General features: G+C 39.2%; 2 protein-coding genes and 1 long non-coding RNA gene across 6 annotated transcripts; 2 read left to right on the plus strand and 1 right to left on the minus strand.

Moving 5' to 3' along the window:
- On the plus strand, window positions 1-13,339 carry sars1 (seryl-tRNA synthetase 1). Its single transcript, XM_088331967.1, has 11 exons — window positions 1-202; window positions 1,008-1,078; window positions 1,154-1,234; window positions 2,774-2,932; window positions 5,296-5,439; window positions 5,521-5,676; window positions 6,928-7,149; window positions 7,216-7,345; window positions 7,426-7,583; window positions 9,604-9,733; window positions 12,635-13,339. The coding sequence occupies exons 1-11, from the start codon at window positions 67-69 to the stop codon at window positions 12,775-12,777; spliced, it is 1,530 nt and encodes a 509-aa protein (XP_088188093.1). The 5' UTR covers window positions 1-66; the 3' UTR covers window positions 12,778-13,339.
- Window positions 12,942-24,755, minus strand: LOC148369780 (uncharacterized). Its single transcript, XR_015850049.1, has 3 exons — window positions 24,677-24,755; window positions 24,427-24,584; window positions 12,942-13,272 (listed from the first exon to the last, which is right to left on the minus strand). It is a non-coding gene; the product is annotated as an uncharacterized LOC148369780 (long non-coding RNA).
- On the plus strand, window positions 14,832-26,205 carry LOC148369781 (PTB domain-containing engulfment adapter protein 1). 4 transcript variants are annotated; one of them, XM_088331972.1, is made up of 9 exons: window positions 15,819-16,137; window positions 16,501-16,731; window positions 17,396-17,745; window positions 17,821-17,909; window positions 17,999-18,070; window positions 24,298-24,396; window positions 24,468-24,605; window positions 25,434-25,538; window positions 25,599-26,205. In XM_088331972.1, exons 4-9 carry the CDS (start codon window positions 17,865-17,867, stop codon window positions 25,665-25,667), a joined length of 528 nt encoding a protein of 175 aa, XP_088188098.1. In that variant the 5' UTR covers window positions 15,819-16,137; window positions 16,501-16,731; window positions 17,396-17,745; window positions 17,821-17,864; the 3' UTR covers window positions 25,668-26,205. The 4 variants fall into 4 exon arrangements, with proteins under 4 accessions (XP_088188097.1, XP_088188099.1, XP_088188098.1 ...); XM_088331971.1 differs by lacking the exon at window positions 15,819-16,137 and adding an exon at window positions 14,832-15,064 and having other exon boundaries at window positions 17,396-17,909; XM_088331970.1 differs by having other exon boundaries at window positions 17,396-17,909.
- The last annotated feature ends 1,103 nt before the right edge of the window (window positions 26,206-27,308 follow it).

Below are 27,308 nucleotides of genomic sequence, written 5' to 3' on the forward strand. Positions count from 1 at the left end.
AGCCGTTTCGTTCACGAACGAGCCATCAACCCTGGTTCTTTCCGATCTGTGAAACGGCGTGCAGAGATGGTGCTCGATTTGGACCTGTTTCGAACCGACAAAGGCGGCGATCCAGAACTCGTACGCGAGGTTCAAAGGAAACGTTTTAAAGATGTCACGCTCGTCGATAAGCTGGTTGCCGCCGACACAGAATGGAGAAAGTGTAAGATACCTTCTTCTTGTTCATAAGGGGCTATAGCTAACATTGTACTAGCATAACTCCGTTGGAAAAATAGGTGTATTTACTATTCCCGTATAGTTTAGTGTTGTTTGAGCTTTTTGTGCTTATTGAGGGAAACGTAACCATAAAGTTAAGTGTTGCCACATTTCGGCATGATCATACATTTGGAAACATTTGTAAAATATGTTTTTTCACTTTAATCTTGCGCCAGTACAATGGCACTAACTACATCAATTTACGATTTTTTTTACACTGGGTAGGGTATCACACTCTTAAGTTACTTAATTTTATTTCTTATTTTATTCAAACGGCATTCTTGAATTCTGTCATGAGATCAAATTTTATTTGAATGAAGTTTAAAGTGGTATGTCAAGTTGCCACCTCGCCATGCTGCTAATGTTAGCAACACTCAAATAGCAGAGTGAAAGGCAACTATTGTTGATCAACGGTGTAAAAATGTAAATTTAAGACTGTCAAACAGATAAACATAAAGTGCATTTGGAGATACACATATCATTGTGGGAGGCTTGAAATTGATTTGGTTTAGCTTCGCCTACAACGTGCAGTCTGATGCAATCCCGGTTTGCAGTTTTGACAACCTCACCCTGCTGTCTCACTCCTTTACGTGTGTCAGTTTGACCCACACTGTAGTCACGCCGTTTTATTTGTAATATTGATTGCTTTTGCACGTCCCATTCTCACTAAATTGTGTGCATGTTTTTTAACCTGATTATCTGTCAAGAAGAGATGCTTAATAGTTTTGTTTTCCAATGTCTGTCCTAAACAGGCCGCTTCACTGCAGACAATCTCAACAAAGCAAAAAATCTTTGCAGCAAAAGCATTGGGGAAAAAATGAAGGTAAGACGAGGTGATTTAGATGCACAGTTGAAAATAAAAATCTCTATTAATCTGTGAAACGTCATGTCGTTAAAGAAAAAAGAACCAGTTGGGGAGGACGACTCTATCCCAGAGGCTGCACAGAATTTGGAAGCACTCACAGCAGATATACTCTCGGTATGTGGTTGTTGAGCTGTCTGTGTGCACATTTGTGCTTTCACAAAGAGAAATAAGGGCTGCCCAGGTACGGAAATATAAAAAAAGGTACCTTGTAAAGAGGTAAATAAAATCCAACATTCACTTACCACCTTAGTTGAAATATTTCAGAATCCGCGCCACTGCTCATCTGCAACAGGGCCAGCAGCAAGTACCATAATTTCTTGACTATAAGACGCACCAATACATTATAAGGAAAAAAACATTTTTACATACAGAACCCTTACCTGGCAATGAGCTGTATTTTCCATGAAAAGGGTCTGTTTATCTTAAAAGCGCGAAACTGAATGTTAAACTTCTTTTGTGGTGTTTCTTGGAAGTTGTGACTTGCGTCTTCCTCTACATCGCCTGTCTCACGCTTACCTTTTCTGGTCGAGCGCCCCTGGTGGCCGTAAGAAAAAATGCATGTATCAGCCTCATATGTTGGTTTAAAATCATGGGATGGCGTAATTGTAACCTCTGCAGTTCTTTGAGACATCTTGTGATTAAGGGCTATACAAATAAATGTGACTTGACTTGAATCTCTGCATAAGGTGCAGGATTGGTATCGTGTGACAAAAGTTGCGTCTTATTGTCTGGAAATTACGCGATGTGAGAATTATGAAATAGTATCAAAGACAGAACCTATGTTTTTTTTCATCAGTGAGCTGCTAAATGTTTTTTCAGTCAGTGTAGTTGATTCAAGTAGCCCACACATCAAGTAGCGGTAACCTTGGCTGCCACTGCACATGTGTTTACCTTTACTGATCGTCATGATAATTCTATGTTGCCCAGAGTGCGATCAGGTTGCTTAATAAAATCTGAAATATTAATAGGATAGTGTAAAATATTTGTCCAGTAAATTTTGCTGTATTTTGCAGTGCATCTGAAAACGAGTTTTATAAAACACCAAGATCCAAACAAAGTATTCTCAAAGTAACCAAACTAACATTTTTCTTCTCAGTCTTTTCCCTAGCCCTTCTTGAAGAAAGATAGAACATAAAAACAAGGGTGAAAAAAAGAAAGGAATAGAACAATTAAGAGAATAAATACAAATGGAAGAAAGAATAAAAAGGCTTGAAAAAGAAAGAATGAAAGAACGAAGGAAATGATAATAAATGAAGGAAAAGAACAATAATGAAAATACAAAAGAAGAAAAAGAAAGAAAAAAGAGAACACCGTAAAACAAATAAAAGAAAAAAACTAAAAGGAAAATGAAAAAAGCAAAAGGAGAAGAAAAGAAAAAAAAAAAGAAAACAATTTTTTAATACCTGTAGCAGCAAAATGGTCCTTGTAGGAGCTCCACATGTTTTGTAAAATACAAATTTATTTACATAATGCATGTTCATGTGGTAGTTTGTGTTTTTCCGCTTTTTATTTAAATCAATGTTTTTTTTCTGTTTTTTTTTTAATTCAGGTGTTTTTTACCACTATGCTACTTCATTTAATTGTTAGTCTTTCCATTTCCCCGCCCCCTTTTTTCAACCATAACTTGATCCACTATTTTGTCACTCTCTCTAGGCTTTAACAGTGACCCAGATCAAGAAGGTGCGCGTGCTCGTGGATGAAGCCATGGTAAAAACTGATGGCGAACGGTTAAAGTTGGAGGCAGAACGCTTCTCATATCTGAGGGAGATTGGCAATCTCCTGCACCCATCTGTACCCATCAGCAACGATGAGGTGGGTGTTGGAGTAAATCCTGAATTAAATATTCGCCACGGACTATCAATCTCATGTGCATCTATTGAGAGGTGTTAAATAGTGGGGGTCGCTAACGTGTGGCTCTTTTCGTGCGTACATTTGGCCCGGAGATAGAATTCACTTGACACTTTGAGGACGGGAGTGTAATACTGTGTTTTTAGCATTAGCATTAGGAGTGCTGTAGCGCTTTTCTTCTTTTAAGGCTGGTACGATGAAATGTCATAAGAAGTGTCAGTATACACTTGAGAGTGTGAAGTCTGCCTTCTACAATTCCCTTTATCTTTTTTCAAGCTTGGTTTACGTAAGTTGTGAAAAAAATGAGGATCAACCAAGAACATGAGGACTTTAAAAAATTGAAAATTTCAAAGATGTTGAAGATTTGCTTTTATATCACGGAATGTAGGATGAATAATGACCAATATATACCCAAATTTAAAAATACTTCACATAGCTGTATGTAAATGCAGCCATACCCTTCTCGATAGTAGTATTTACTGACATTTTTACAAAAGCACTTTTCTCCAACCTTGTTTTGAAATTAGTATTCACAACAAAATGATAGTCAAAATGAAACTTAACGATCCTGAGGGAGACAAATTTCCAGTGCTGAAGTTGATCCGGGAGACAAGATCTGGCATTATTATATATATTTTATGAAACCATTACATGTTACACAGTAAATTTAGGGATCAGAATTTTCCGCGGATCCGCGGATTTCCGCTGTTTTTGAACCCCAAAGGTCATTCCCGTAAATCGTCTTAATTCGATGAGAAAATATTTTGGGGGGGGTGAGGTATGATACGTGACTGTTTCATCACCCCAAGTTAGCAGTTAGAGATCGCGAGAAAAATCGGCAAAAAGAAACGCCAGCGCATTAGATCTATAACACACAACAAATAGATGGACTCCTACCATTGGTCGATAGGTTCGCTGATAACCAATCAGCGGAGCTTTTGTTCAGAGCATTGGCTTTCTCAAACATGGCGCTCCTTCCGGTCTTTTCAAACGGTGAAATGAGTGTTTGAAAAAGTAAATATGAAAATACTAAGAAAAGAAGACGAGGCTTTTGTCTCCGAGATTGATAAAGGAATCAAGAATAAATTTAAGTGGTCATGGCTGGAGAAGACTGTCACAGACTGACATGTATTTTCTTTAAGCATGTTCAGTTTGTGCATTCTATTTTCAAATTAATGATGAATGGTTATTAATGTATATATTTTCATATATATTGTTGATTAGTAGCTAAATACAAGGTCCATCTTCATCATCAAAACACAACAATGGTGATGGTTGTAACATTGTAATCCCCCAATTGTTTTAAACATCTTAAAACTTAAAAAAATACATGGTTTCTGTTTTGTTGGATTTAATTCATTCTAGTGCAATTTTCACATAGCAAATAAGATAAATGCCGTTGGCTTCGGGTGGGTTTGCCCCCCTGAGCCCCCCACCGGGCTCCGCCCTGGACCTGGCCGGGGCCTGCGGCCCCTGGACCCTGGCTATTTCAGCTGAAAATGAAAATCTCCATTCTGATCCCTGTAAATTAAAATGTGCTGATGAATAAGCTTTAGTCTCGAAATCAGTTTTGGTGTTTTTTTTTAAATTGTGTTTCAATATATATGGTTTTCACTGATTTTTTTAAAGATATATTGCTTTCATGACTGCTTAAGTCATAAATGTTCCTGACTAATGTTTTAGCTTTGAGTGCTAAAAATGCATAATTTGATGACTAACCTTGTTGTTTTGAAAATAGATCCTACTTATTTATGATGCCTTATTTTGACTAGAAAAGAAAAAATTGAATATGTACATTGAGTATACTGACAATCCACTAGCTGATTGTAGTAACATAAAGCTGAATAACTGTGCTTCCACACCCAGTTAAAAAAATCCGCTGCAATTAATTTTCGCCCTGCAGCATTGGGATGCTATTAATTATTTGCTTGCAATCCATCAAAAATACCTCTTGAAAAAGTCTCAATATTGGTGATGTCATGTGGGCGAGGCCGTAGCATATCCTTGCCCAAAAAAAGACGGCTCGTAGAGGGATGGGCGCCCCCAGACTGTACTTGCTCAAGACACACCAGAGATGTGGTGCCCCTTACGACCCTTGCGGTGAACTATGATTATTGCAGACCATTGGAAATGGTGCACCTACAACCCGAGTGGTTAAATGACCCACCACCAGATAGGAATTCAATCTTTCAAGCGTTTTGTGTGTCCAGAAGTCTACCCGACTCACCGTAGTGTATTTACGCAGTTTTGGTGTGCATGTGTTACCTATGTTTCGTGGAAATAAATACTCGATTGTTTGTATTCAAATGTCACTGCTATTTTTGCAGGATGCTGACAACAAGGTAGAACGTACCTGGGGTGATATCAGTGTCCAGAAGAAATACTCTCACGTTGATCTGGTGGTCATGGTTGATGGCTTTGAGGGGGAGAAAGGAGCTGTCGTTGCTGGAAGCAGAGGCTACTTCCTGAAGGTGAACCAATCAAACATGGAAACGAGCGTGACGATTTTTTGTGTCTTTTGCCTTTCTCACTGTTGTGTACGTTGTCTTCAGGGCCCGCTGGTGTTTCTTGAGCAGGCTTTAATCAACTATGCTATGAGGATCCTGCACAGCAAGAATTACACCATGCTTTATACGCCCTTCTTTATGAGGAAAGAAGTCATGCAGGAAGTCGCTCAGCTCAGTCAATTTGATGAAGAGCTTTACAAGGTGACTTACTAATTAATTACTATTAATGTTTAATTCTGACATTTGAATTTTTTTTTTGTATCTGAAACTCAACTTTTCAAGGGTTGAGGGTGGCAAACTGCCCTTCCACATTTTCAAACTATTTACAATAACCTTTTAACCTGTTCAACTGAGACAACACAACCTCTAGAACGCACAAATATATAGGAAAAAAAATGTAAAACACTGAGGAACAAAAAAGATCAATAGATTCCACTGAAAATTGTCATTTAGTCGGTACCTCAGATTTGAGGCACTCATTCAGTTTCTTCTCTCAATAATGGACAATGCAGTCTGCTTTGGAGTCATCAATATAATTCAAATGAGGCCAAATTTGGCTTCCTTTTATGCTTTGTCTCATTTTGAAATTGAAAAATACCTGCGTGTATTATGGCTGCATGATTTTGGAAAAAAAACCCAATTGTGATTTTTTTATTTCGACTTGGATTGCAATTTCAATGCGATTTTAAAAGAAAAGTTGCATTTCTGTGCTCATTTTGGGGGGGCGAACTTAAACATAGTGACATGCAAAAATACCTCCTGATGACGTCCCTAGATACTGAGAGTATACAACTGTAACAAAATAACAAATGCAAATAAATTAAGAAATGCAGTTGAATAAATGGTTTTTATTGTCATACAAAAGGACGACATACAAAAGCTCATTGTCAGGATGACATTTTCAGAGTCCGGTTTAATTTCATGAATTTATTTTCAATGTAACAAGCCACCAAGGCTCCAAGCTGTGGCGTTTGATTTGGTGGCTCTTTATGCAAGGGCTGTTTGACTGACTGGCAGCTTACACGAGGCTGTCAAAGTCGTACACACACATCTTGCAAACCTTGCCTCGCCTTTATTGGTTGGTACCATTAAACCCTGCTTCTGATTGGCCGGCGCTGTTAAATACAAATAACTGGAAATATGAATCCGTTACACTACTGCACTATTGATTAGATTTCAGTTAATCGTGCAGCACTAGCGTGCATATATTATAGGTTTTTCAAACAGTTTAAGGTATGTCTGTAGCTTGCCCTGTAATGTTATTGACTCAAATGCTGACGCAGGCAGGAAGAGGGGTGGCGGCTATTTAGCCAATCAGAATGCAGAACACGATGCATGATGAAAATCAACGAATCCTCGAAACTGCAAAAACTTAACCGCAATACAGCGTGGGGATTACTGTAACAAAGCTTGATATATTTTTTTTGTCATTTGATCTTGAACGGTCGATAGGTCATCGGTAAAGGCAGCGAGCGAGAAGATGACAGCTCAATCGACGAGAAGTACCTCATTGCCACGTCTGAGCAGCCCATCGCAGCATTCTTAAGAGAGGAGTGGCTGAAGCCCGAAGACCTTCCCATACGCTACGGCGGCTTTTCGACCTGCTTCAGACAGGAAGTAGGCTCCCACGGTCGAGACACGCGTGGCATTTTCAGAGTGCATCAGTTTGAAAAGGTTGGTCCTGTTTGAACAAAGTGAGCCAATAAAACTCGCGTTGAAAATAACCCGGCCAATGCTTAGATCGAGCAGTTTGTCTACGCATCACCGCACGATGGGAAATCGTGGGAGATGTTTGACGAAATGATTGGGACCGCGGAGGATTTTTACAAGTCTCTGGGTATTCCGTACCGTATCGTCAACATAGTCTCTGGTATGTCAGTTGGGGGTTTGAATTTCTTTCTTTCAGTCGTTTCAATTCAAATTTTGCTAACTATTCCGTTTACCTCCAAGGTGCACTTAATCATGCTGCGAGTAAGAAGTTGGACCTAGAGGCTTGGTTCCCGGGCTCTGGTGCTTTCAGAGAGCTGGTGTCCTGCTCCAATTGTACAGACTACCAGGCCAGACGCTTGCGAATCCGTTATGGACAGACCAAAAAGATGATGGACAAGGTCAGTGTGGTGGAACTTTTGGCCATTATAATTACCACATTTTCCGAACTATAAGGCATATTTAAAAACCCCAGTTTGGCCAGAAATTTTAAAGTGCGTCTTTTTTTTTTTTTTTTTTTGCCACAATACGGCGGATAAGGTTGGAAATGCATAAGGTAATAATAGGTATGTGCGACCAGCAAAGTTTTTTTTACGGTAACGCTGTATTTCAGCAATGGTTGTGCATGATTGACGAAAAAACCCATTGCTGACGGTCCTTTCAAACCGTAGTAGTGGCGGTGAGAGTGCCACTTTGCCACTGAACAACCACTGGTACATATGACATACAACAAGGCATTGGACTTTGTCTCATAGGCACTATTTTTACTCACAGTGGAAGGACCACACGGTGACCCTTCCAGCACGTTAAGTTTTTTCTGACAAAAAGGTAAGGCGAGAAATGTACTTCAATACTCCAACTCAATACAACATTTTATTTATATCTGTACATTCAAGGAAACTGCGGGTCAGATGAATCAACATTTCGTTCTGTATACACAGGTACAAGAATGACAATAAAGTATATCTGAATCTGAACTGTACTGTGACCGTACACCTGCTATGTGTTCCTTTTCTGCATCTCAGTGATAAGAGTTTGTGTTTTTCACGCAGCCTTAACTATCGGTCATCTGGTGCAACTACCGAATGACCACAAACGAATTGCATTGTGAGCAAGGGTTGGTTCGACCAATTCAGGCGGCGATTCGGCCTTCGGAGCATGTTGGCCTCTGCAGATGAAGCATCAGCGAGGCGTCATGTTGAAGATGTGTTCCCCAAATGCCCGTTTATAAGCGCATCTTCAATCTGAAATAAAACAATGCTCAAAACCCACCCACCCACTGCTTCCCCACTTTTTATCAGGAAATACTTCGTAGGGTGTCAAAATGATATTCATACCTACTCAGCACCAAAGTTTGTTGTGGAATCTTTTTCTCGCCTTACCTTTTTGTCAGACAAAACTTAACGTGCTGGAAGGATCACCGTGTGGTCTGAAGAAGAAAACCAAAATTATAAGCTTTTGGTCTAAGGAGAGGGAGGGAAGGAACTCGGACCATCCAGGCATTGTGGTTGGATGGCACCAGGCCTTCTCGCCGAGGGGCCACGGCCTTCTATGTCCCCATTGTCCATTAGGGTAAAGGCCCCCTTGGGCCGCTGTCCTGGTGCTAGTCGTGAAGAAAGAGCGAGCATGTGTTCCCGCCCGCGCTTTTAAATAACAATGAGGTCATCGGTCACTGGAGGCATGTCCTGTGAAGTTCTTCGATTGACTGAGTAATTGGTGAAATTTAATTCAGACAACGAAATAAATCTCTGGCATCAATCATGATATCATACATAAGCACTTATTTAATCTTTTGATCTCAAATTAATATTCTGGGGATTATTATACAACTGGAAAATTCTGGTCACTTCCTGTAGGGGACGAAATGTGTCTGTGCGCACTGGTGTGAAACGGCATGTTGGTTTGTGAATGTTTTGAGGTTCCTGCTTGTTTTGGCAGGGTTTGTGGTTGGGAATGGTTAGGCTAAATGTATTTATGTACCACACAGACTAATTTAAAGTAAGTAGTGTTTATCTTTAAAATCTCACTGTTTTCTCTCTCTCTCTTTCTCAGTAAACCGGCTCTCTTGAATTTGCACCCCAGAAATGACATTTTTAAAAAGGTGTCTCGCTACTTTGTGGATTTTCACTTTTTGTGGTTAGTTTTGGTCCCTATTGACTGCGAAAACCAAGAGATCTCTGTACATGACAAGATGCTTTTTTTTGGGGAGTGCGCCTTATAATCTTGTGCACCTTATAGTGCGGAAATGATCGTCCAAGATATTGCGGGCTTAATTCTACCTGCTGTTTAACTGCCTTTTTGTAGGTCAAACAATTCAATGTTAACTTTTCATTTTGGTGAAAGAACTTATTTTTCCTGCCATTCCGATAGATAGAATTTCTCGTAAAACACCCTCATCTTTGTAATCTTTCCTGTTTTCAGGCGGAGTTTGTTCACATGCTTAATGCCACCATGTGTGCAACCACACGGGTGATATGCGCCATCCTGGAGAACAACCAAACGGAAGAAGGCATCGTTATTCCAGAGAAGCTCAGGGAATTTATGCCACCTGGTAAGTGAAGGGACCAAGCTGAAAATCTCTTATTTAAGTTCACGATTATTACCATATGTGAGGAGTTGCATGAATTAAACTCTAGATCATTTAAAAAGGGGTAGCACGGCGTCGCAATGGTTAGCGCGTGTGCGGCACAGTTCTGAGGTCATGGGTTCAAATCCATCTACCAACCTTCCTGTGCGGAGTTTGCATGTTCTTCCTGTGCTTGTGTGCGTTTCCTCCGGGCACTCCGGTTTCCTCCCACATTCCAAAAACATGCATTTCAGGTTAATTGGCCAGTCCAAATTGTCCCTAGGTGTGAATGAGCAAGCAAATTGTCTGTCCCTGTGTGCCCTGCGACTGGCTGGCAACAAGTTCAGGGTGTCCCCTGCCCACTGCTCGGAGATGGCTGGGATGGGCTCTAGCACCCCTGCGACCCTACTGAGGATAAGCGGTGCAGATAATGGATGGATGGATTGATGCAAGTTATTTTTACACTAAACTGCAAGAAGGTGCTATAGGCCTGCGTTGATCATTTCAAACCTTTCCGTGTCGTGCAGAAAAATGTCCCCCCACGTAATAAGCCCCCCGAACATACGAGGACTTGTATCTCATTTTCTTGGGAATGTAATAGTAAACAGTAAAACACAGAATTTATACTTGGGAGAGAAATCACTTTTTAAAGAAGTTTAAAACATTAACAGTACTTTGACAACACCTTTTCTTACCTTTTGGGACACCAACACTGAGAAGATGAGCCGTCATTTTGCCTAAGTAAATATTTTCTTTGCTCAAATGGGATTTCTTTACAAAGTGCAAATGCTCAGTGCTTTAAATGAGATACAAAGTCGTTTTTGTGGCATTTTCCCTCGTGTCTTATGCTCGCTCCCGCTAGTGGAGACATTTCACACACAGGGATGACACTGGTAATTTATCAAAACAACTGAATAAAAACTGCACCAAAAAAAATAAATCAATAAAAGTTCTGCAGACCTCATCTGTAATTGGTGAAATATTCGGCTGGAAAGCGTTAAAGTTTGGAGTTAGCGAGAAACTTTTAATGAAATGGCAATAAGCGAAGTGACTATCAGTACGATGTAAGCCACGTAGATGCGGAAGGAACCCGTGGCGGATCGTCTACCGAGACACCAAGAATGAAAATGTAAATTGATGTAGTGGTTTTAAACGAAACTAATACTTTGGCAAGCCTGTTCTTTATGCTACAGTTATTCGAATAACTCTTAATATGTTATGTTGTTACTGAAATTTACTGGCATGTCAATTATTTAAAATTCGTATACCTTTTATTTTAAACTGCCTTTCAAGTCAAGTTGAGAAAAGAGGCTTGAGAAGCGTGTGCCGATCAACTGGTCCCGAGTGATCCTCGCCTGTTTAGGCTCTGCGTGCTGGTGCTGAGTCCTCGATGGTCGGCCAAGAAGCGCGGTTGAGGGCGGTCAGGACTTTCACCGCAGCCCACGTTCAGTACATTAAGCGAATTGGCTCTTTTCATCCCAGCATTCATGGGGGTGGCTTCCTCCATGTCGACGCCCTTGAGCTTGCGCACAAGCTTCTCGCTACTTCGCCGAATGGACTCTCGCAGTTTGGTAAAGGAACCGCTTCGCCTCAACGGGACGTCCTGTTGCCCCGATGGATCCCTGGTACCCGCCCAGTTGGGTCGGGCGTCGCCTTCCACAGATCCAAACTCCTTCTCGTGCGCTCGGGTGAGGATCTCTTTGTAGAGCGCTTCGGCCTGGCGGTACTTTCCCTGCTTGAGGTAACAGGAGGCCAGGTTGTTTTTGGTCTTGGCCACGTTGGCGTCGTCGGGTCCCAGCTTGCTCTGGTAGATGTGCAACGCTCGATCGTAGTAGCGCTCGACTTCCTGGTACTTGCCTTGGTTCTGACACAAAAGCGCCAGGTTGTTTAGCTGCTTGGCCACGACATGGTGACATGTATGTTTTTGGTGCAACTTTTATATGTTTTTTCCTTCTTGATGATGCATTTTTGGGTCTGGTATAACTTATACCAAAGACTTATAACATTGGTAGCCATTTCCTCCCTGCTTGGCGCACGGCATTAGGAGTTGGAATTGGGCGGTTTGGTCACTTATCATCAGTTGGGTTCAAATGGACCCAAATGGAGAATCTCATAGTTAAGAATAAGGATACCATTATAATTAAAACTATAATACCCCGGAGCAAGTTAAAAGTCCGTAAAATACGGTACTACTAATAAGAATGCCGTGTTATTTTGGTGTCTGTCTTATTTTGTGTCCCTTCGTAAAAACTATTTTTTCATTCCCCTGGCTACATTTTTCTGTACTTGCTTTTTTTTTCATCAATATTGTATATCAAGATATTACATTTCATGCAATGCAACACTCTTGAAGTAGCTCTATTACATTGAGTGTTTATTTCAATTCAAAATTATCAAATACAGTGCTTAAAAGGGAATATTAATTTGCTAATACTTTGATTTTAAAGTTTTTATTGTAAATAAATGTATTCTTTTGTATGTTTTAAGTGTTTTAAAACTAATTGGATGAAATGATGGCTTATGTTATCTTTTTCCGGAAGTATTGGGTTTACGACTCTTGGCATAAACAAAAAATAAATACATTATTCGTTATTTTTTATTTTACCCACGGCCCTCTGCAAATGTGTTTAAACCAATGTGGACCGTGACTCAAAAAGTTAGTTCACACTTGCTTTAAGGGCTCTGATGCGCATTCGAAATGAGGAAAGGATGAATCAAGTTTTCCTATGTGTCAGTTTGAGGCAATTGTGAAACTTGTTTTTTTTTTCCCTATTGCAAATGCTGAAGCGTTTACACAGAAGGTAACCCAATGTGTTTTCTTTTTGTCTCTGTCCATGTTTTGTATTAATACAGTTATCCACTTGTCTGTGCCGTTTATCCATCAAGGTATGACCGAACTTATCAAGTTTGTCAAGCCTGCGCCCATCGACCAGGAGATGTCTAAAAAAGCAAAGAAACAGAAGAATAAGCAAGCAGGAGATCAAGGCCTGCCCAACGCCATGGAGTCAATGTCGGTCAACAACTCTTAAACATACAAATCAGACAGAATTGAACCTTTCATTAAAGCACCGAATTATTTTGGGAGAGGGGGAAAAAAAAAATCCGGAATGCACTTATTATTGATTGATAGTGGTTTTCCACAATGCTTCTGGATACTCCATCCAAATTGTATGTACAACAAAAAACACAAAAAGCGCTAGTTTCCATTTTATTAGGGGTCATCAAGCCAGCTCACAAATGACTTTCTCACATTCCGAGCCTAAAGCAAACAAAGAACACTAGTTTCTGGCTTGTTTTGTTTGTCCTTTGTTATGCAAGAAACACTGGAGTGTAGGTGAGTAGAAGCTCATTCAAGACCGAGTACCATTTAAGAATTCTTATAAAGGTTAGCTTATGTGCTGAAGCTGTCAAAACTACTTCAACTTGTATTTTGGGACTCGCTTGTCTGTTAACTGTTTATTATAGACTCTGAATTCCCTTCTCGTGGCCTTTTCCCTCCATCATGTCACAGTTGAGCATTGAGCCTATATAAAAAACAAATCACAAAGTGGCTTTTACTGTAAGCATAATAAAAATCCAGGTCGAACGGGACTTGTTTTGGGTCTTTATTGTTTTAATTTCAAAATTCAGATTATCTGTAAACTAGAACATCAACAATGAGACGCAAAACCATTTTTGGCTAGGTCATTGGAACAACCCAAAGATTTAAACTGAGTCCAGACCATAATTGTTCTAGCCCGGGAGAGTAGAATGTCCTTCTGGGAAGGCTGCAGAGTCAGCAAAACAAAAAATGCCAAGTCAGCTTTTTTGTGACCGTTTTCACATCTGGGGTTACCAACGTGATAAAAGCTGGTGTTTTTATTGTTAAGTCAAGTTTATTTGTGACGCCCTTAATCACAAGGAGTCTCAAAGGGCTGCACAGACCACAGATTATTGCAGACCACAGACTAATTATTACACCATCCCCTGATCTAAAACCTACACGTGGGCAGGGAAAAACTCAAAAACCTCAACATGAGGTAAATGAAAACACCTTGAGAATGGACCGCACATGAGGTAATCCCCCTCCCAGGATGACCAGGCTGCTATGGAGGTAGCAATAACAAATAATACACAGATATTGTCAACATAAAATATAGGTTATTCATATGCTATACAATAGAAGTGTGTTTTAAGCCTAGATTTAAACAGTTCCACTGAGGTTGCAGATCAAATCTCAGGGGGAAGAGCATTCCATAGCACTAGGGCCCGAATGGAGAACGCTCTAGAACCTGCGGATCTCTTCTTGGCTCTTGGGATCACTAGTAGACCAGCAATTTCAGAGCAAAGACTCCAGACTGGAACAAAGGGCGCAATTAAATCGGAAAGATTGTTCCTTTTTTTCGTCAGGGATAACCTACCTGTATAAGATGGTGGTCACCCTTTTCTTGGGTGGACAGATAATTATATAGAATTTATTAATCCCAATTTTTGTGTATGTGAGTGCAATTTTGACGGTTGTACTGCAGGCCTCTGGGAGTGTCTTTAGCTAGGTTTCATGTCAAGGCAACTCCAATAAAACAAAATTGATAAACATGTGCCTTTTGCTCTGGTAACCTAAAATCTACAAGGCAGGTTGTACTGGGTGGGCTGACACCCTTTCCTACTGGGCGAGATTGTGAACCAACGTTCTATCCAAGTGCACGCCCTGCAATCAATTGGCTCCTGGGAGTGGTCACACCTGTGGCCAATCTGCTATCTACCCAAGGAGCCTTATTCAAGGACAGCTGCCCAGAATGGATGGATCATTTTTAGGAGTTCTAGTCTCATCTCATCTCATTAGCTGCACCGCTTATCCTCAGTAGGGTCGCGGGGGTGCTGGAGCCCATCCCAGCACTCATCGGGCAGTGGGCATGGGACACCCTGAACTGGTTGCCAGCCAATTGCAGGGCACACAGGGACAGACAATTGGCCTGCTCATTCACACCTAGGGACAATTTGGACCGGCCAATCCACCTGAAATGCATGTCTTTGGAATGTGGGGGAAACCGGAGTGCCCGGAGGAAACCCACGCAAGCACGGGGAGGACATACAAACTCCGCAAGGGTAGTCCGGTAGATGGATTTGAACCCACACAGAAGGTTCCCAAGACCTTAGAACTGTGCCGCACACGCGCTAACCACTGCGCCGCCGTGGAATTCTAGTCATGGAATGGTAATGAGGATGTGATGACAGGGACCTGCTAATGCACTGTTGAGATGGATGCCAACTGCGGTTAAACCTGAAAAAAAGACCAGGCTTGGGAAGAGCGAGCACCAGTCCATCCAACACTCAGGGGTAAGCATCCAGTGGCTGAATCTATTTTGGGAAAGTAGGAAGAGTGATTCATTTTTGTTTGGAGTGAAAAGAAGTCCGATCCTTTGAGTCTCCTTGTGATTAAAGGCTTTGCAAATAAACTTTACTTAAAAAGCATTGGATTCATTGTTCCCAATTTAAAGCACTAAAATGTCTTAAATCTATGTATCTTTTTTTTTCCTTAAGTGTGCAAACGTGAAAACGTTTTTTATATGTTTGAACGAAAAATATAGATTTTTAAATTCTATTTAAATTTTTTGATAATTTCTGGATTACTTTCGCGGTAACATCGCATGACCACAATAAAGTAACTATGGAAATGGGTGTTTTCAGTCGAGCCTTTCAAAGCAGACCCACGTCTGAAATCTGCCCACAATAGCAACTTCGGACAGAGGCATTAACTTTGAGTTTGGACAATGGGGAAGTTTAAATTTAATGGAAAGAGTCTGTCTGACGAATGTTTTTCGCCATGGCTAAAAGCTGTGCCAGGTAGTCTACGAGGCTAGATGTGTTTTGTTCAAGAAATATTTTAAACTGCATGATGGGAGTCAAGGCATCAAAGTCGCATGTGCAAAATGCGTAACTTCAGAATCGAGTTGCCAACAGACACCAGGTATTTCCCCGTTCTGTTCGTCTCTTGTTTACATCATGCCTCCACCCGAACGCCAGATAACAACCAGGACAGTGGCAGCATCGGATGTTTAGCAAAAGCGGAGGTTCTGTGGGTTTTTTTTTTTATCACAGTGATGACTCATTCCATTTAGGTCAAATGAGCAAGTTGGAGACTTATTCTGAGCAATGTTCTCAGAGTCAGAAACCACCCACTCATTTGCATGCGGTTCTGACATTATGCATACAAGTTTGTATTAGCCCCGTACATCCTGGAACAGCTTGTCGTGGATGCTGAAAAGGATGTATTTGTTTAAATGTTTGAAAGACTCAACCACACCACAAAAACAAAGGCTCTATCTCTATTTTCACCATTGGTTCCGAGAAATGCAAGATCGCAGTTTATGGGACATGGAACAGCCCAGTAGCTACTACGCTATTTCAAAGTAAGTACGCAGCTTGTCAATTTCATGCATGCAAACAGATTCCAAAACTTAAAATCTACTGTAATGAAGTGAATTTCAAAACTACTGTATAATAATATCCCCAAATAAATTAAAGTTAAAAGAGTTTAATGAAGATGTCAATCAAAACTGAACAAATATTTTTTGAAGGTAGAAAACGTTATGGCTGTTGTATTGGATCAAATTATATGGCATGAATCTTGTTTTTCAGCTTCAAATTATATCATTAATGTCAGCCTAACAGCCATTACAAATATAAAATGGGCTGCATTTTAGTTTGCTAAATATTTACTGAATTTAGTTTTACTTTTAAAATGCTTTACATTTTTCAACATTTATTCTCAGGAAGGTGCCAAGGACCTGTAAGGCGTAAGCAGTTGTTTTCATGGATGGTCCAAACGTAAATTAGAAGTTCTTGGAGCTTTGGAAGGAAGAACAAGCAGAGCAGCATGGCGGTGTTCAATTGATTGTGGTCTCCACACTTAGCATGCATTATGCAAACCTGGATTTCTTCTGTTGCAACTGGGCAAGACTTTGAGGGCCTTGTACCCGGTATACAGTACTCTGCAAGCAGAGGTGATTTTTTTTCCTCCCTCCCCTCCACCATGCAAACCAGGTAGTTGCTCGGTTTGAGGGAAAGTCCGGCACTCTAAGGGCATAGCTCATCTCTGAATCAAATGGGCTAAGGAAGCGATACAAATACTGAATGCTAGAATTGCAACAAGTGGAAAAGTAACTAGAGAGAATTTGCATGCCAATGAAAAAAAAGTGAACGCCAGCATTTGGCTATACAAGTTTTTTTGTCCATGCAAGTGTTAAGATGTGTTGTGAATATAGCAGTTTGATGTTTTACACTGGACTAGTCATTTTTCAGGAATGATGAAAAAATACTTCTTAAATGTAGCAAAATAATTCTATTTATCTGTCAGTTCTGAGATTCCCTGATGTGCTGTAAACATCTTTTTGTTTTCCATGTGTGAAACTTCGGAGAGCTGTTTTTCCAGATAGAAATTTAACTGTAACCAAAGTTTCTTCTACAAAAACTAAAACATGTTTTTAAAATTGCCTCAAATAGGTGTGTGTTCTTTTCAATAGTTAGTTTCTTATTTTTGGTGGCTTGGTCTTAAATTTGATTTCGAAAAGTCTTAACTTGTATTAAGCTGTAGGAACCATGTCGGGGTGCGATGAAAGGCAGGATTAATCAGATTTTAACTTCTTCTATTTCTGTCACTGATCACAGGAAGACTACTTCTATTGAAGCAAACTGAGGACCATTGTCAGTCATAATAAGCGTCAATTCCCCATCTGGCAAACTAACACTTCAGGTGTAAGTGGTTCCTTGTTGCTTTTTAATTAAACCACGGCCCTAACAACTTCACCCATGGAGAATGCCCAGCAATACCGTGTGAGTGTGTGCACACACACACACACACACACACACAATCTCAAACAAAATCATCCCCAACCTCACTGCCTGTGGATGGAATGAAAAAGGCATAATAAGGAAGACAAGCACAAGTTACTCATTTACTCCAGCAGACTTTACACCAGTACACAATAAAAAGTACCTTATTGTCGACTGCTAAACGGGTAAGGCCAAATTACATTTAAGTCTTCATTTATGATTGTGGTGCAGTTACACAGTTAAGTGTAAATTTCAAACAGCTTTGGTGTAGCCAGTGTGTGTACTTAACCTGCTACTAGGAAGAATGAGTGATGCAGAGGATGATAATGAGATTTCTTTTACGGTCAAGGTAAGCTTTTTCTACAAACACTCGACCCACACAATTTTTCTGACTCTCATACTCACAGCGAGCCTGTTTTATATGTGTTTGCATTTTAGTTTCTTGGCCGAGTGGAGGTGGTCCGCCCAAGTGGGTTAAATATCCTGGAGGAAGCGGCTCAGAGCCTCAAGGTATTATATGTAGCTGCACCCTTTAAGTCGTATTTAAGAACTAGTACTGTATGCATAAAAAAACCGGGGCAGATGTCTTGAAAGAGTATTGTATTTGGTGCCTCTCAGGCAGGGTTGGGTAGGGTTACTTTAACTGGATTACTTTCAATTCCTTTTGGATTACTCCAATACCAAATATGCTAATAAAAGACAAAAGAAACTAAATATGAATAAAATTATGACTCACAACAAGTGGTAAGCTTTCTCTCCTGGCTTTGATCTCTTTGATCTCCGGCAAAACTAACATAAAATGCGACAGAAACATAATGAAAATAAATCCATTCAGCCTGCCAACATCATTTTTGCCATTCCATGTATTCCATTACTCCCCAAGCCTGCGCAAAATTTAGTAATTTATTTTTTAAAGTAAATGAATCCTCAATATCCTTTTTTAAACCTGTTTGCAATATGCACTCTGGAGGGGTAAATCCTGTGGATTATTTCTCGCACTTTGTCAACAGATAGCAGTTGGTAAAATCCAGACTCTTTTCCAGTCAATAATATGAATACATTTCTTCAAGAAAAAACTTTGTTTTTTTTTTTATATTAATTAGTGATAAGACCTTTGATATGATAACGATTGGCGACTAAGTTGATTTTCCAAACCTTGGTGCTATCCAGAAGGATTGCAAATGTGTTTGGATCCTTTACCAATCTGATTTTTAAGTAACATGGCAGAAGCCAGGCACAACATCGCATTTTACACAACTGTTTTCAGTATTGACAGTCTTCCATTAGGTGATATTTTTCGCAAGTATATCAGTTTCCATTGCTACGCAGCTGACACTCAACTATATCTTCCGATGGAGGAATCTGCTACACTAAACTGTGGAAATTTGGAGACCTCCCTTACTGAGATAAAAGAATGGATGTCACTCAAGTTCTTGCGCCTTAACTCTGAAAAGACCGAAACGTTAGTTACTTGTCCATCTTAATGCCGTGACTTGTTCTCAAAAACTGCTCTGAACATTGACAAATATAAAATCACCCAGAGTGACTCAATAGTTGGGTGTCATATTTGACCCCGATCTGTCTTTTCAAACACACGTTTAGAATATTACTAGAACAGTTCTTTTCTATCTTCGCAACATTGCTAAAATTCACCCTATACTGTCTCAGTCTAATGCGGAGATAATTCATGCGTTTGTTGACTCCAGTCTCAATTACTGTAATGCACTACTCTGCAGTCTCCCAAATCCAAAATCAAGAGCTTTCAGCTGGTAAAAAATGGCTTTTAACTATGACAAGAAATTTTGATCACATTAACCTGCATTGGCTCCCTGTCAGCTGAAAATGTGATTTTAAGATTCTGTTGGTATTATGCCAAATCATGCATGGCCTTGCTCTCATATATTTCAGATTGAATTTCCCCCTATGTTTCTGCCTGGTGCCCTCCATCTTAAAATGCTGGTCTACTAGTGATCCCAAGAGCCAAGAAGAGAGCCGCAGGTTCACGAGGGTTCTCCATTCAGGCACCTGTGCTGTGGAATTCTCTGACCGCTGAAATTAGATCTGCAATCTCAGTGGAAGTGTTTAAATCTAGGCTTAAACACACTTCTTTTCTATAGTTTATGAATGACGTCATATTGAGAATATCTGTATTTGTTATTGGAACATCAATTGCAGCCTGGTCATCCTTTGAAGGGGGATTACCTCATGTGCGGTCCCTTACTAACGTTTCTTCATGTTCCTCATGATGAGGTTTTTGAGTGTTTCCTTGCCCTCATGTAGGTTCTAGATCAGGGGATGGTGTCATAAGCCTGTGGTTTGCAATAATCTGTGGTCTGTGCCGCCCTTTGAGACTCTTTGTGATCAAGGGCTACACAAATAAACATGACTTGACTTGACATGTCGTGAAGCTTGACGTCACTGCTGAAAACAAGCAGCAGTGTTAGCTCTTAAAGCTATAGCTAGTGGTACACAACTACATGTCATTGAGATTGTGCCATGTCTCCCCTGGTAAGTCAAAACAAAACAAACAAACGTTTTCCTCTGGGAAAATCAGACTAATGTCTAAAAGCTCCGTCACTCGAGTTCTCATAGGACAAATACTTGAAGCTGGAGCATTGGTTGGAATACAAGTTACAGGTGAATGAGTAATTATGTCAACACACACTGGCAGATTTACTGTCATTACTTGTCTCTTGTCCACCACCCTGGAAAGCTGGTTCAGGCATTTCCTGAAAATGCGTCCGGTTTCTTGGAGCAACAGGTTCCATGGTCTGTTTGAATGATGTAAGACTTTGATTCTTCAGCTTTCTTTATGATCTTTCCTACATTTTTCTAAAAAAAATTCGTTGGATCGTATTGTCTCGTTGGACATTCACATTACATTAACATTAATCATATTTCTGCATTACACATGGAACCACAAGGTGGTCATAATACAGTAGGTCCTTTAAACTCAAACAAGTGAGCTCTCGCTGCATGAAACTTGATCAGGTAAATTTGAAGAGGACACCAAACTGACAACCTTCACTTGTGTAACTGATAACCTTTTGGAGCATTTCATCTAATCTTGGGGCTTCTCTCATTGCCTGTAAACTGTCTTTGGTGGTTGGTCTGGTTTCAAAAACTGCTTGAACATATGCTTTCATCTCATGCTGTCTTTGACTCCACGCCGTTGAGCAGGGGGCCACGAGACTGAGTGTTTGCCCCGATGAGTTTTTTAACATCATTAAACACATCAATAACCTGACACCTAATTGGTGCTTTATCCAAGTCATATTTGATGATCAGTGGAACTAGAGGCTTGTGGTCAGTCTCGAGCACAAACTTGTCCTTGGCCTTGCAAGGATCTTCTGAAACGCTCAAGAGTCAAAACACTGTCAGTATTCTTGAACAGAAGGCAATTGGTCTTAGTAACTCATGATGTTTTTGATACAGAGCACCTCCTAAGCCATAGCTGCTAGCCTCAGAACTTACCACAGTTGTTTTTTTTTCAATATCACAATAAGCTAGTACAGAAGAGGATCTCAACCTACATTTTACCTTTGTGAATGCTTTCTCTTGTGCTTCTCGCACGTCCATGAAATGTCATGCTTGAGCTGGTTATTTATAAGGTGCATAAAATTTAAGACGCCTGGAAGGATTTTTCCTGAATAGTTTTTATTCTAATCCTTTGCTGGATTTTCACTTACATTTGCAGGGCTTGCCAGTTCTGCAATGGCTCTGACTTTCTCAGCTTCTGGCTTTATTCCCTCTTTTCCAATTATTATTATGTTTCCAAAGTAGCAAATCTGTTAATTCGGATCAGCTTTGTCCTTGCCATAAACCGGATGTCATCCATGACTACAACTGTACATGGGTGGTCCTTCAGAATCGAGCTCATTTTATGCTGGAAAATGTATGAAACGGATGTGAGGCCAAAAGGAAGGCAGATCACACCACACAATGAATTAAAGTACGGGGTGTGTCAAGAAAATTGATATCCTTTGAACATTAATGCTTAATAGAACTGTTTTTTTTCCCTGTAGTAACGCACCAGTAGATACAAAATAACATAACTTGGTAATATGCTGATGACTTTGTTATCCAAGACATGCATGTTTGGCAGAAGCTGGACTCTTGACCTGACGTAGGTTATGCTGTGTCTTACGCGGTGTGCATGCTGAACATATAGGAACATTTAGAATTTGAACCAAATGGCAAGTAAAAAAATAACATTAAATTGTATAATTAATTAAAATTAGTGTAGTCTATCAAATCAAAAAAATATGTATTTTTTTTTATGGCGTACCCAATGTTCCCTCTAATTTTCTACGGGTCTGAGCGTTCACACAAAGTCGGTGAGCAATCATAATCCCAAGTGTGGCAACTAATCCATTATCAAACATGTTCAAAACTTGACATCAAGTTACATTGAATCAAGTTACAAGAGTTTCCAGCAATGCAATTTTTTTTCTCTCTCTTGAATGAATTGACTCAAGTACTATTGCAAAGGTTGTACGGCCTACAAACGTCGTTTGTTTTTACAATTCATTCACAAGACATAAAAAAAAAAAATTCCTGATGTATTTTGTCGCATACTAACATTTTGGGGGCTTATTTAGTCGGTTGCAAGATACAGAACTGTACTTAATCACATTTTTTAATGGAAGTACAATGTTGGCAACAAGATTCACTTGATATAATTGGAAATTATTTGAATGCAACACAAACTTATTTTTCACTGTTTTTAATCTACTTTTTTTTATCTTTGTTTCTTTTTTTTCTCTGCTTTTCACTACTTTTTTATTTTGGTATTCTTTTTTTCTTTTTTGTTCTATTCCCCCTTCCTTCAAGTCATTTTGGGCACAATTTTACAGCAGCTTAGAGGGAACGTTGGGCGTACGCTACCTGAGGAAGTGGATTGAATTGCACTGCGGACACAATAAAATTGAGCCATTGCGTGTCACCAAAAAGTTATCGAATACAAAATATTGTTTGAAATGTATTTCATTTGGGTTCAATGATTGCACACACTTAAAGTGAATTATTAAAGTACTTTTTAAAAACATTTAGCGAATGATTAAATGAATGAAAACTTGGAACATTAAAATAAAAACAGGACAAAAACAATGAGATAACAACAAAAAAATAATGTCACATAACATGTTCGAAAAAGGGTAGTCAGAAGCAGATGCTCATTTTGCCTACCCCTTTCTTTCCTATTAAATACATTTGACAAATCCTCTTCTCTTGTGTATAACAAAATCTCATGGATATACTTATTACATAGGTCAGATATCAATAATTATAATAATTACAATAATCATTTTATACACTAATCTTCGTAATACCTATCCCTCAACGTCATAATGCCAAATAATTACCAAATATCACTGTGGCACCAATGATAATAACAACAACAAAAATAAACATAATATTTATAATAACAGTTGAGATATAATAGCAACAATAACAACAAGTTAACCATAGTTTTAAATGCAGTATTTCCAATCACATACTTTTCCTGGTTGTTCTCACCTTTGGGATTTTGAATTTACTACAGCCCCTCAACTTATAATTTCCCTCTTTCCGAGTGAATAATTTTTGGATGTTTTCTGGCACCATGTTTTTGTTGACCTTAAATAACAGTGGTGAAGTGAAAAATGTTATTAAATCATCCAATTTTAATAATTTGGACTGCGTGAATAAAATATTAGTATGATCCCGATATCCTACCCTGTGTATGGTTCTTATTGCACGTTTTTTGAAGGATGAATAGGGGCTGTAGTGAACTTTTGTATTTATTGCCCTAGACTTCTGCACAATATGTTAAGTATGGCAGAACTGAGAACAATATAATAAATACAATGCATTATAATTTAAAAGGAATTTGGCTTTATTAATTATTGAAATACATTTAGATTTTAGATACCTTAGTTTGTATGTGTCTGATGTGTTTTCCAAATTAATTCATTATCTTTTATGACCCTTAAAAACTTAATTTCTGATACAATGTCTATTGCAGCACCATCCATTTTTACTTCTAAATCTGGTAAGCCTTGCGATTACCAAAGAGTATTACTTTGGTTTTATTTAAATTTAAAGATAATTTATTTATATCCATCCATACTTTTAGGTTAATTCACGATTAATGCAGGTTACCAAATCAATATAGTTATTTGAATAAAAAATGTTAGTGTCGTCTGCAAATATTACTAATTTTAATAGTTTTGAAACATTAAAAATATCATTAATATATAAATTAAATAACTTTTGGACACAGGATATAACCTTGTGGTACTCCACAGATGACAACTTTTCCATTTTGCTTCCTTCCCGCCAAATAACTTTGAATTCATTGCAAAGCCAAGCCCCTGATACCATTTCTTTCCAGTTTTTTTAATAGTATATTATTATTAATCGTATCAAATGCTTTTTTAAGTCAATAAATACCCCAACTGCATATCTTTTTTTCTCCATGCTATGGGTGATTTCTTCTACTGCATCAATAATAGCCATTGTTGCTGATCTGTTTGCTCTAAAACCATATTGACTTTCATTAATCAATTGATATTTATCAACAAATTGTTCTAGTCTATTATTGTAAAGTTTCTCTAATATTTTTGAGAAAGATGCAGACGTGAAATGTTGCTCAAAACAGAATAACTCAGACTGTTAAAGCCTCACACTTGATCTTATTTGATGCTTAGATTGTTGTATTAAATGACTTGTAAAGCTAGCTTCTTGTTGCCCGCAAGACCCCTGACCCATACTCCTCAGAAAAGGCCGCAAAGAAGAGCAAAGTTCATCTTTTCGTGTCACTGAGTGGGATCGACATCTTGGAAAACAAAACTAAGGTGTGCAGCAACCTCTATCATAAAACTTACCTGGTCCTTGAATTTCGCATAACTCTGTGTTCTGCTTTCAGTTTCTCCTGTACACCTGCCCCCTCTCCACCGTTTCCTTTTGCGCCATCTTGCCCTCATCGCCCAAAGTGTTCGGCTTTGTTGCCAAACACCCCGCTGTCGACGTTTACCACTGCTACCTGTTCAAAAGCGAGACTTTGGTGAGTACAGCTTTGTTCGCAAATTCGGTTGATCGATCCAAATGTTCACATTAGCGATACTAAGCAAGTACTTGGATCAATATTCTTTTCCTGGGATCGATACTCCGCCACTTCCGCTGATAATTTCAAAGTGCCACTTCTGTGTCTTCCACCCAGCGCCCTCTCAGGGTTGGTACAGGTGTTTCACACCCTTGACAGTGCTAAAATTTTAATGTTGCGTTTTTAGGAATTAAAGTGCTGGAATTCTGGGTTATAACCATATTTTCTGGATGATAAGTCGCTTTGGAGTGTAAGTAGTCGGACTCATTGACGTCGGCTGCATATTTCAGTATTTGCAGCTTGTAATTTACAGAACGATTTTCTTTACTGTACCATTTTTGTTCAGTTGGTTTTACAAATTTCCAATGTTCTGCAGAAAAATGTCCTGTAAAGCGCAGAGAATGTGTACATTGTATAGAAATCACTTTTGAGCTATGTGTAATTGTTTACCTCCTACTTATTTAGTCCAGCAGAGAAGGGCTTGCAGGTCCACCACTGGAATCTCTCATGTCGTGGTATCACTGCGTAACATCTTTATGCACATTTTCAGGATCATTTCTCAATTTCACTGAGTGGCATTGATATGGAAATACTGGCCTCTAGTGGCACTGAACCTTCACTTTGCGGCTCTAGCAGTATACATAGGCACTGTGGTCAATGTAGGTTCTAGTCAAAGCGCTTTTTTCACCCGTTTATTTTTATATGCACATACATTTTAAGTTCTTACGAGCCACATAAAATGATGTGGCCAGCCACGAATTTGACAAAAGTGTTGCCCTCCTTCCCAAGGCATACGTCCTAGTGTCGGCCATCGGCGATGTCTTCCGTGCCGCCAAAACGGAAGAAAGCGTTCGAGGTAGCAGAGACCTGATAGTAGAAGCCCTCCGGCACAAAGTGGGTGAATTTTAATAAAATGCATCATCTATGCTGCGTTCTCACTGTTGCCATCTGCAGAACCAAATGCTACAAAAGGAAAACTCTGAGCTCAAAGAGATGCTTTTGGACAAAAGCAACATCAAATGAGGATGCAGATGTATGTGCAGGAGTGGGGAAACTACAGCCACATGCTTCCGCCAAATGTGGAAACGTTTTAATATGTATAAAATGGTTTTAAAAGTACTACTAATAAAAGTGATTGGTTGCCACTCTGTTCCCAAACGTGTCCAATATTCGAATAGCTGGCTACATATTTCTTCTTTTTTTTTTTTTTCAAATCACACCGAAAACTTATCAAGATATGTATAATATTTAATGAATTAAAAAAAAAAAGACATCTGAGCTAACCGGAATGCATTTTGAGTTTTTTCAATGTATAGTATACAATTTACTGCTTTTAAAAACGGGACATCTGTTATTACTGTGTATTAAATGGCTTTTATTATTCTAAAATCAAATACTCAATTCAATATTGCTCTTGTGTGTATTTCCCCATATCAAAATGATTTAAGGGAAATTAATGAACTGTATATTATATCAAAGTTTTTTTCTTTTGGGTCAAATATGTCTACTTCCAACCAGAATGTCTGCATCCTATTGTACATTAAAGGTTTTTATTTCGCAATTGAGTCTCGTTATCTGAAACAAGCTTTACAAATGATTTATTTATCTATATGATCTTATGGCTCTTTCTGCTGGATCCTAAGGGGCAATACAAACATGTACTCTTATTTAATTTGAATTGATGTGCTGAAAGAGTCATAAATTGATCTAAGTTGTTGCCAACGCTTTTACTAGTCACATTAAATGGTCATACCCATTTGTTGTTGTAGCCCTAAATTGGAGTATTTTAACAGTTGAGTGAAGGCAGTTTTTATACCTGCAGCAACGCACCAGGCTAGGCAAACTCAATCCCTCCTTTTAGTAACTGGAGAGAGCGTTTGGTTCGCATTTATTCAAAAATTACTTTGGATAGAAATGACCTAGACTCACTTTTTTTTACTCAAAAATTTATGGCAGAGTTGTTTAAAATGCAACGGGCTGGGTCCGGCCTACGGGCTGTTTATTTGAAATGGCTGGTTTAAACTTTAAATAACAGGTCAAATGAAATGAAAAAAAAACAGGGAATTTCAAGAATATGCAATAGGGGTTGAAACTATTATATGTGAGAAAATAAATGGTCGCCGTAAATCCCTTAAATGCACAAGTGAAAAAGTAAAAGTGTGTATCATTTAGCCCTTCCTAGTAGTAAGACTAAACGTCATGAGTGAAGAAAATATAGGTTTATATATATGCAAAAATGCATGAACTATCAATTAAACTGCCATTCTTTAAAATACTTGTAGGTCAATAAATAAGCATTTATTTGACATACAATGAGCCTCACCTGCAGCGAGTGGACAGAATTGTCCAACGTATTGCTGCAACGGTACCCAAACACTGAGAGCCGGAGTGGCACCTCTATCACTTGGGGTGTGATCTACCCAAAGCCAGTCCTTTTAGAGATAGAGGAGGAATTTGAATTAATGCAACAGCAGCGGGCTTTCATGATGCACTTTTATGGTGAAGAAATTCAGGTACAGTATGTTGATGATGGTTTGCATATATGTAGCCCTTTTCAAGTCACTGAAGACCTCCCCAAGCGCTTTACAATGTGCTTCACACTTACCCATTCACACACCAATAGCAGTGACAGCATATACTGCAAAACGTATGCTATCAAAATAC

The sequence above is a fragment of the Urocampus carinirostris genome, chromosome 3 (assembly GCF_059441175.1).
Source record: "Urocampus carinirostris isolate Australia breed hairy pipefish chromosome 3, RoL_Ucar_1.0, whole genome shotgun sequence".
Lineage (NCBI taxonomy): Eukaryota > Metazoa > Chordata > Actinopteri > Syngnathiformes > Syngnathidae > Urocampus > Urocampus carinirostris.

Bases quoted from the DNA above. Each gene is read 5' to 3' on its own strand.
- LOC148369781 (XM_088331971.1), top strand. From the start codon at position 17,865: ATGAGTGATGCAGAGGATGATAATGAGATTTCTTTTACGGTCAAG. The intron at 18,071-24,297 runs GTATTATATGTA...GTTGCCCGCAAG, and splicing joins AAGCGGCTCAGAGCCTCAAG to ACCCCTGACCCATACTCCTC. The intron at 24,397-24,467 runs GTGTGCAGCAAC...TTCTGCTTTCAG, and splicing joins TCTTGGAAAACAAAACTAAG to TTTCTCCTGTACACCTGCCC.
- sars1 (XM_088331967.1), top strand. From the start codon at position 67: ATGGTGCTCGATTTGGACCTGTTTCGAACCGACAAAGGCGGCGATCCA. The intron at 1,235-2,773 runs GTATGTGGTTGT...CACTCTCTCTAG, and splicing joins TCACAGCAGATATACTCTCG to GCTTTAACAGTGACCCAGAT. The intron at 2,933-5,295 runs GTGGGTGTTGGA...CTATTTTTGCAG, and splicing joins TACCCATCAGCAACGATGAG to GATGCTGACAACAAGGTAGA.